The 10,396-nt window shown below is 41.7% G+C and overlaps 1 protein-coding gene across 1 annotated transcript; it reads left to right on the forward strand.

The window, feature by feature from the left end:
• Positions 1-2,012: 2,012 nt before the first annotated feature.
• Positions 2,013-7,118, forward strand: atp1b3a (ATPase Na+/K+ transporting subunit beta 3a). The gene is made up of 7 exons (XM_044038302.1): positions 2,013-2,424; positions 3,713-3,841; positions 4,114-4,212; positions 4,309-4,502; positions 4,728-4,778; positions 5,278-5,364; positions 5,459-7,118. The coding sequence occupies exons 1-7, from the start codon at positions 2,310-2,312 to the stop codon at positions 5,624-5,626; spliced, it is 843 nt and encodes a 280-aa protein (XP_043894237.1). The 5' UTR covers positions 2,013-2,309; the 3' UTR covers positions 5,627-7,118.
• Positions 7,119-10,396: the final 3,278 nt, after the last annotated feature.

The raw sequence follows: 10,396 nt of genomic DNA on the forward strand, positions 1-10,396 counted from the left end.
AGTGAATGCGGCAGACTGGGGCTCACCCATGAATCAGTGCTGCTCGCTCTCACACTAATCAGAAAATGTGTGTGTACTTGTTTCCGCTGCCTCTGTAGAACCTTTCGTGGTTCAAGCGCTCATCGTGTGTCCTGACCAGTGGTCCTCGCGGGGACCAAAACCGGGGCAAAACCTCATTTGTGAGGCTCTGGTTTATGTTTCGCAATTAGATGTGAATTGTGTGATTGTGTCTTTGTGTACTTGTATGTATATCTTTGTGAGGACTAAACCATGTACAAACCACAGAAAGTGAGGACACTTTGGCTGGTTCCTGCAACAACAATAATTGGCTTTTTTTTAAAGGTTAAAGCTTGGTTTTAGGGTTAGAATCAAGTTAAGGATTAGGATTAGGCATTTAGTTGTAGAGTGTGCTCATAAAATCAACAATGTGCTTGTGTGTGTACTGACCAGTAGTCTCATGAATACCAAAACCTGGTCCTGATGAGGTAGAACATCATTTCCGAGGAACTGGTTACGTTTAGGGCTAAGATTTGAAGTGTGTATAGGTAAAGGTTAGGGTTTTGAATGAATGGGTTATGTTACAGTTCGTGATAGTGCTTTGGTTAGTCAATGGAAGTCAGTGCAGTCAAACCTCCGTGTGTGTAATTGTATTGTGCCTGGTGCTGCACTGTATGAGTTGTGGTGGACAAATTCAATCTGACAGCAGGAACTAGATGCAGTGTGACCACTCCCCTCCCCCATGTGAGCTGAACCCTGCATCAAGGGTCATTATGTAACTCCTTCATATTTCTCTCTCACACATGCTGTGTGAGTGTGTGTGTGTGTGTGACACTGAGAATGTTCAATGGTTAGAAGTTAAGCTTTTGTTGTGTTTGTTTCTTCTGTCATTGTCTCATCCTCTCCCTGCTGCTTAAGCCATTAAAAAAAAACCCTCTCTCTCTCTCCCCCTCTCTCTTTCTCTCTCTCTCTCTTTCTCTCTCTCTCTCTCTCTCTCTCTCTCTTTCTCTCTAGTTCATTTGTCATTGGTAGGACATGCATGTGCACATATTGCCAAAGGAGAGAGTTACATATGCATGATATGAGATACAAAACATGTGTTCTGCAGTTGTAGCTCCATGGCAGTAACGCTCAAATAAAACAACACTATGGCTTATGGCTCAGCTTACTCTAAAGTGAAGTCCTCTGTTAACTGCATATCTGATTTCAGGCATGCTCTCCCTCTCTCTCTCCTTCTCTCTCTCTCACACACATACAATCACTACCCCCCACTCTTTCTGCCTCCATCTCTCTCTCACACATACACTCATCTCTTGTTTCAATAGTGCTCAATTGCCATAGCAACAAGGATTGGCAAATGCCCCAAATATCCATGCTCAGCCAGTCAGTCATAAATAGCATCCTCATCGGCTGTAAATGTGCTGATCACTGGCATTCATGTATGTATAAACGTGTGTGTGTGTGTGTGTGTGAGTGAGTGAGAGAGAGCACTATTACATCCTTTTCTGTCGAAACAGACTCGGGCCTGTTCGATTGGTTGACGGTTTGGTGACTCAGTTTATACCGGCTTGTACGCAGAAGAGGTGGAGTGAACCTATAACAAACCAGCAATAATGTGAGACAAAAATACATCATGTGCCGCAGACGTTGACGCATAAAACCCTTGTTTTTCATTATGACAATTTTAAATAAAAATCCACTTGCAGGCGTGTTACATACATGGAGCCCCAGCTCATGTACCACACTCATACCATAATGATACATAACGTGTCTGAGGCTTCTTATAAACATGTGTAACATGAATAATAACCTGTGAGGGTTCTCCGTCATTAGTCACAGGCAGCTGCACTTACTTGAGTGTGTTCAAACACAAACATAAAGGATTGAATCTATGACATAAATGATTAGAAGAAAGACAGATCTGCGCTCTCGCCGCGCGTAACCGGCGCGTCTCCGTGCGTCTCTCCGTCATTAACTAATGTACATCCATCTGGTCGCACTGCATCAGCTACCGAGGCTGGGTTTGTGTGGACGTCACTGACGTTTTCTTCTTCTTCTCTCTCTCTCTTTCCTCACCTTCCCCTTATCGTTTTTTTGTTCCACCACATCTCTCTCCTTCCTTCCTTCTGCGCTCCCTCTCTCTCTGCACCGCCCACTCCTTCCCAACCATTGATCCGACCACTCACCGCCGCCTCGCCGGCTTCTTCGCCTCATTGCGCTTCTCCACATTTTTTTAAGGCAGAGAAAACAGGCACATTTTGGGACCAAATTAGAAAAATAAGAAACAAAAAAAACAGAAATAAGACGCAACCATGGCGAGCACGGAGGACAAAGCGGCCACCAACAAGGAGAACGCGTCCAGCTGGAAGGATACCTTCTACAACCCGAGGACCGGGGAGGTGCTGGGTCGCACGGCCAGCAGCTGGGGTAAGAATACCGTTATTCAGCAGCCACTTAATGACTGAGCTGTGACATTCACGGGGATTACACTGAATGTGTTGCCTCTCCTTTGAGTCATTTGCCAATCTCCAAAGACATGTTCCTCCTGGATGTTTTTGCCTGTTATGCGTGTGTGTGTGTGTATTGATTAAAATGATGTCCATTATGTAGATCCATGATGAGCTGAGGAGCCATCATAGGCCTACATGAAGGTGGAAAGGAGAAGCCTGCACTATGAGGCTTTCACCCAAAGATGAATGATGCTACCTAAGGTGTGCATCAGTCTCTGTTTGCTGCATAGGCAGAAATAAGCAGGTGCTGGTGTGATGATGATGATGTTGGTCTTCATATCTTCATATTTATAATGTGTATTAATGGGGATGGTCAGAATGTTGCATTTCACACTGCAGATAAAAAAAACCCTCATTACCTAATCACTTGAGAGGAAGCGTGCTACAGTGTTCCTCATCTGAATCTATGGCTGATCAGGCCATACATTTTTATGTAATGATTCCCCAGTTATTTTCAGGGTGAGGTAGTAACACACCACCCTCCCTCCCTCCCTCCCTCCAGCAGCCAGCTCCTATAGGCTAGCAGCGGCTGTCAGGCAGCCTGGGCCCCCGTGCTGCTGTGCAGTGGGATGCTCCATTGCAGTTGCATGGCCGCCCACATTAGCATGCCTGTCAAGGTCAAATGGGATTCCCTCTCTCCTCTTTCTCTCCCTTTCACACATCATGCAGGTGCATTGTGGGATACTGTTGGAGAGGAGCGAGAGAAGGGGGGTGTACAGCAGGGAGCTGAGGGGTCCATCCCGTTTTTTGTCTGTCAACTTAGAGGGCATCCGTGCTGTGAGAGCCTGGATGCTGGTGAACCATTTTGGCTCAGATGTTTCCACAGCTACTGCATGGCCTCCGTTCCGCTCCCTCCAACCCGTCATGATTAAAGGAGGTAGCAGATGCTTTGAACACTGCAGCATCCTCGCTGAGACGCGTGTGTTATAAAATCTGCTGGGTCTCTCTTTTGTCAGTGCCGACCCCTCACCTGTTAGCAGCAAGTAGCATCTCCCCCCCTTGTTCCAAAATGGTTCCTCTCAAAGGGACAGTACACTCAAATGACTGCTCTCTTCAAACCTGCAGATGAGGAACGATAAAGACAGTGTGAAGGCATTAGTCCAAGTCTATGTGTGGTTACAGCATGTAGTTAATTATACATAAACCCTCTCTTTCTCCTTCCCTCATTATTTCTCTTCTACTTCTGTTTCTCTTACTCCCTCCAGCCCTCATCCTGTTGTTCTACTTGGTTTTCTACTGTTTCTTGGCTGGTATGTTTGCCCTGACCATGTGGGTGATGCTGCTCACGCTGGATGACTATGTGCCGAGGTACAGAGACCGCGTTCCTTATCCAGGTTAGTGTGTCTGATCACTTGGCCTTCCAGGTACTGTAAGTGGCAACATTTCTCTGCAAGGCATTCATTATTCATATGTGCACCAAAGAGATGCTGTCACAATAATGCACTATATTACAGCTGCTTTTTTTATCGACCTGTTTTGAAGTCTCTTCCTGTGAGATAGCAGAAGTGCAGCTGGAGGGAGACGGCGTTTTGTGCATTAGTTTTCTCATGTTGGCATCGTTTGCTGTGTTACTTTGGGTTTACTTTTGTCCACGTCTTCATTGCAGGGCTGGTGATTCGTCCGAGTTCACTGGACATGATAGTCAACAAATCGGAGCCGCTCAAGTATGCGGAGTACGTCAAGCAACTGGAGCTCTTCCTGCAAAGTAAGTGCAAGGACTACCGAAACAAATTGACAGACAAATTAAAGTTTTTCCACCAATTCCTGTGATGTATTTCTCCGTATCATCTCTCTGTCTCAGGATATAACGACACAGAGCAGGAGACAAACAAGGAGTGCATTTCAGGAAACTATTTTCTGCAGGACAATGCCGAGCAAATGGAAAAGAAAGTTTGCCGCTTCAAGAGAGACTCCCTGAGTTTTTGCTCCGGCCTCTCTGACACCAACTTTGGATATTCTGAGGGAAGGCCGTGTGTGCTGCTGAAACTGAACAGGGTAACACCCAGTTGCTTAAAAATCGTCTCTGTTCATAAAAGATTTACATTTTTTCTCTGTTGTCTGTTTTTAGTCTCTGCCCACTTCTATTCTACATTTGTTCCGTTCCAAAAATAAAATGAATAATTATACCAATTTCTAATTTTGGTTTCACAGAAGCTGCAGCCTGTCTTCATCTGTTCTGACATAAAAGCCTCATCTTCTCCTCTTTCTTTCTCTCTGTAGATCATTGGCCTGATGCCCCGTGGGAATCCATATATCAACTGCACAGTAAAAGTAAAAACAAATTTGTCCAGACTATTCATGTTCTGTTCTCTTGTATGTGTATCTTTTCCCTTTTTGTTTCTCATACAAAAATCACTGATGACCATAACAGTCTTTTCTTTCTGCCCATCTTTATTTCATTTCCCCTTCTTTTGTGTTTGTGTTTTTTTGTTGTTGTCTGATTTCTTTCTGCATGCCGTCTCTGATGACTTTAGGGTAAGAGACATAAATTATCAGGATAAGGCCAGTAGGTGTGTTATATAACAGGCCATTATGCCTCTAAACTCATCCCAGTGCCATTTTCAAGTCATTGTCATTATTTTTTAGCCTCAAATGACGGAAGAACGCGTCATGATTACCAGAGAATCATTTTAAATCACTTCAACAATGACAGTCATTGCCTTTTCTTTTTTCTTGTCCATGTTTCATGTGATATGATTGGACATAATGTAGCTTCTGTTACCCAGTATCATGTCCACGTGAGCTAAAACATGTTCTTCATGCTCCACAGAAAGACAGCCAGATTCAAATGCAGTATTTCCCCAGCGAAGGACTCATTGATAAGATGTATTTCCCCTACTACGGCAAGAAAGCTCACGTAAGTATTTATCCCCCCGTCAGATCACGGCCGCTAACATCGTCACTTTGCTGCACGGTTATTGACAGATGCCTGTCTCTAACCCCGATTGCAGGAGAATTACGTGCAGCCCCTGGTGGCCGTGAAGCTGCTGCTCAACAAGGAGGACTACAACAAGGAGCTGGCAGTGGAGTGCAGGGTAGAGGGCTCTGACCTCCGCAACAACGACGAGCGGGATAAGTTCCTGGGCCGCATCACCTTCAGGATCACGGTGGTGGAGTAAAGGAGGAGACGGCCCCCGTGAAGGGAAACCCCAGCTGCAGAGGCTGCCCATGTTTGATAAAGATGTTTTCGGTTTTTTTAAAGGAAGGAAGGGTCAAACTGAGTCACAAAGACTGCATTTGGGGATGGTGCCAAAATATTTAATGCAGATTAGTTTGGCTTTTGGTAAAGACAGATATTAAATGTTCCTTTGATGACATTTCTGACTCTTCTTTCCTTCACGATTCGTTGCTGACCTCCTCAAAGATTCCCAGAACAAGACACTGGCTCTGCCCCTATCCATCCACCCATCCATCCATCCTTTTTTTTTTTTATTCACCTGTTGCACTTTTCATCAGTATTTATTTTTTCTAGTATTGATGTGATTAGATAAATTATCGCCATTGCTACCAAGCCATTTGGGGGTATTGTGTAGTTGCTGGTTCAATTTTCTTTGTATGTTTTTTTTGTTGTTGTTGTTTTTTTTTTTTGATTTTCCAGGAAGAGAGAGTGTTGTTTTCATCTCTCCATCCTGTGTGAACGACTGTATTATTGCTGATTTGGAGAGGATTTTTATCTTGCTGTATATTGTAATTGAGAGCATAGAACTTTCCCAACACATTTCCCCAGAGTATTCACATTTTATCACATCACAGAGATTTCATAGGATCGTTCCTTGATAATCAAGTATAGCTACTGTATCCCTGTATATGAATTGCCAATTACAAAGTTTCCCTTTCAACATATAAATACATTGTGATCCTGACCATATTTAGGGAATTATAGATAGATCTTTGTGTTGTGGTCTCCGTAGCCACAACCCAGTCTTGTGCTGTGTGTCTGTCTGCATGTCTGTCTGTCTGTCCGTCCGTCTGTCCGTCTTCCTGTCTACTCACCTCTCCACTGCAATAGCCACTATGTGCGTGAGCCCTCCAGGACTATAGATGCGTTGTCTCGCTTCACTGCGCACGGTGCTGTGAACTGATGATGGCTGAAGCGACACACACACACACACACACAAACACACCCACACACATACACAAACACACAAACACAGAGAGAGAATGGTACAGTGTAAAAAAAAAATGCTTTTAAAGCGGAGAGGTGCTGGAAAAGCGTTGCAAAAATGAAAAAAAAAGTTCACTGTAACTATGTACTGTATATCTTATACGTGATCTGTATATCTATCTGGGTCTCAAAGATTGTTTGTTAGTTTTCTCTCTTCAGCCTGTTGATCTGATTGTCTGCCAATCTATTACTCTTCAATGTATATATATAAACACTATCTACCATATTTACTTAATTCACACTGTATTTTTGTCACGAAACACAATGTCTGTGCACTGTAAAGAAATCATTTAAGTAAAGATTTACAGGAAATTATCTTATTCAAAGCTATGTTTACACAGTCTTAAAAGGAACCTGCATTTGAAAGAACAACTTGTAACATCTCTTCAGGGTGCCTTAAGACCCGCTGAAATAAATTGTGGAATAAAAGTGATTTTGAAGAAAAATATCTACTTTTTTTTTTTTTTTTTAAATGTTTCTAAATTGGGATAGTGTTCTTTTTAAGTTCTTGTGTTACATTCCAGGACAAAATGGTTCATTCCAAATAAAAGTATGAAAGTATTATCAGTAAAACATCCGTCCTGTCACTGTTGTCTTGCTGAATTCTTTACTTCTTAAGCTAAGGCCACTATTTAAAAGATACTTTTATCTTCATTTGGCAGAGACTGCAGATAAAAACTATTATTTATTGATTGATTGTAAAGACCTGATGGTATGAATGATTGTCTTGCCTTTTGCCTTTTATGTTTTTTATTAGGAGCCAGGGGTCAGTTCCATGGATGCCACCATTTTGTACCACCATGTTTTTACAGTAGCCCACAAGGGACAAACTAAACCTCATTTTTTGTTTCTGATGCGAACTGAAGGCTACAGCTTACAACTATAACTACAGGTTCTGCTACACACTTGGAAGTGAAGTGCGAGGTAAAACATGCAAAGATGTTCGATACGCCAGCGAGAATATTGATATTTTAATTTAAAAATGAAGACGCTCTGAAGTAAACAGTCCCTACCAGTTTCACTCACCAGACGTCGCTGCTTGATGTCTCCTCATGGTGGCGCTGCTCAAATGATGGAGGGAAACTTGAGCAGAAGTTACCTAGCTGAAGAAGAGGAAGAATAGACTTTATGCACTTTGTTCTCTATGTTGTGAATAAACAGAGAAATTCTGCACTTTTAACTTTTCATTGATGTTTTTCTTTTCTTCAGTCAGACAGATATCGTGATGTATTGCTACATATTGATTATCACAGAATCGTTGTATCGTGATATTTATGGTATGGTGGTCCACAATACCGCCATGCTTTTTTTTTTTTAATAAATACAATATTTACACACAAATTTGAATTTAAAGCTAATTCTGTGGAGAGAAAGCAGTCAGATTGAATGAGGTGCCTCAGAGTTTGGAAATCTTTCACCCCTCTCTGCATTCAAATACCCATGCAGTCATATCCTAAACATCATCACAGCACAGATCTGCTGCCACATGAGGGCGCCAGAAACACACCAGAAACACTCACAGGCTGAGTCGTGTGGCTCAAATCACTGAGCAGTGGCAGAGAATCCAAAGAGGTGAGTGAGGTGTTTTACATTTCCAATTTATGACTCGTGTTGTTTAACACCAATGTGGACGAATTGTATTATAATTTATATTTAAAGTTCTAATGTGTAACTTCTTTGGTCAAGTGTTGCTATCTCCTCAACCTTACCCCACACACCTGCAGAATTTGGACTTACATTATCAAAGAGTGTAAACCACTTACTTCAGTGGTTATTGAGCTTTTTGGCTACAGATTAATTAGATATTCTCAGTGATGACTGAAGAAAAGAGAAATTTCAAGAGGCGGGGGCTCAAGTAAAAAAGACAAAAGCACCCACTCATCGATTTTAAGTTAGAACAAAATAACAACATTTTAGTGGAAAATCAATTAGATATTCATTTATTTCAATAACCATTTGTTTGTCATGCATTGCACTGCATGAGCATTGTGTTTAATAGTCTTACTCAAGCTATGCGGACCATGTGAATGCATAGGGCCTCCAAGCCACCAGGGGGCTCCAAAGCTGCATATTCAGTCTCCCCTCAGGAGAATTAAAATCACATGTCTTTATCTGATAAGCTGCAATGATAAGCTGTACACTTTAAATTGATTCATGGTATGGGCCACATAAAATAAGAAAATGTATATAAAATAAGAAACAGGGGTCTAACTGTGCACATCTATAGATACTCTGTCAAATTTGCCTGCACCTTTGAAACATCACCTACAGGCCAGTCACCCTGAGAGTAATTGTAGAGTACATGTTACTTTACCCACAGAGGTGAGACTGGCTGCAAAAGTCAGAATATATCAGGCGAGTATAAAATGAAGTGTAATCACACCTGACAATCTCCATCCACGCAGCTCTGAAAGCACCCTGAGGAACAGCAGCAGCAGCAGCAGCAGCAGCATTAGCAGCAGATCTGTCCTTCACTGTTAACGCCGTGCACTTAGCTCTTGCTACATGTGAGATTATCTCTTGAGGATTAGCTGAACCAAGAATCCATCCCTGAGTCTCCTAAGCTCTTGCTGTCCTTGAGATTGACTACTATAGACAAGTGTGGCCAGACACAAATGAAAATACCAAACTGATGTTTCCATCTAGTCTATTTTTGAAAATGATTGCTAAAGAAATGTGCAAATAAAAGTTTTATTAACTTATTAAAAGTGCTTCATCAGGCAACATTGCAGCAGTACATTTGTTGATGGACGTTGGACAGTGCAGGTGGAAGTGTACACAAAGTTACTTTTGTTGAGTCCATTCACCACGGTCCCTGAAAATATATGTGCAAGTATCTTTTCTAGTATTTCTAGTATCTTAAATGTTGCAAATGTACTTAAAAGTTACATTTGGAAATAAAAAATGTCACCGGTAGACCTGCACGTCTCTGTTAGTGTCATTTTGAATCTGAATCAGAATCAGAATCAGAAGAGCTTTATTGCCAAGTACGATTTGCACATACAAGGAATTTGTTCTGGTGTCATTGGCGCATAACAAGCATACAAAATTTTCTAAAGTATACAAAATTTTCTAAAGTATACAAAATTTTCTAAAGTTTTTGCAATGATTTGCTCAAAGATACAGTATATGTCTTTTTCTTTCTTTGCACTCCGTTGCAATATCGAGATTATCGTTTCATTTTTGTCTGTGCAGCATTCTGTCAAGAAATAAAAGAAAAGGGTCAGTTTGGTGTTAGTAGACGCTGGTTGCTGCTTCGATTCCTCAGTGAGGAATAACACTGAGATGCTTCAGAACCTGAAAGTCTCTGTCGCTGAATTAAGCAAATAAGGTGAAAGGATAATACTGATTATCGCCTTATCAGCTAAGAGTTTGAACTTGCCAATTTGTGGCAGGCTGGAGCACAGCCTGGCTCTAGTCATCATCCTGAACAGGATTTATGCAGCTGATATTTTTAGGTTTTACTCCAGAGTCGTCAGCAGCTCTCTCTCTCTCTCTGTAGTAACAGATGGTCCAGAGAAGATGTGTAACTCTGATGGTTGATGTGTTCTGAAGGTCTCTTCATTTCAGTAAATGTATTCAGACAAAACAACATTCAGAATCCCAGACAAGTCACACGTTTTAAAATAAATGTTTTAATTTGTTCAAATGATTCAAGTCCAATGGATTTTTTTTTTTTTTTGCTTTACATCTGACATTTCTATTGAAGCAGTTTTTTTTACAG

Source organism: Solea senegalensis, linkage group LG1, assembly GCF_019176455.1.
Source record: "Solea senegalensis isolate Sse05_10M linkage group LG1, IFAPA_SoseM_1, whole genome shotgun sequence".
NCBI classification, from domain to species: domain Eukaryota; kingdom Metazoa; phylum Chordata; class Actinopteri; order Pleuronectiformes; family Soleidae; genus Solea; species Solea senegalensis.

Coding starts and splice junctions, on each gene's coding strand:
- atp1b3a (XM_044038302.1), top strand. CDS start 2,310: ATGGCGAGCACGGAGGACAAAGCGGCCACCAACAAGGAGAACGCGTCC. Junction 4,213..4,308: donor ACTGGAGCTCTTCCTGCAAA/GTAAGTGCAAGG, acceptor TCTCTGTCTCAG/GATATAACGACACAGAGCAG. Junction 5,365..5,458: donor ACTACGGCAAGAAAGCTCAC/GTAAGTATTTAT, acceptor CCCCGATTGCAG/GAGAATTACGTGCAGCCCCT.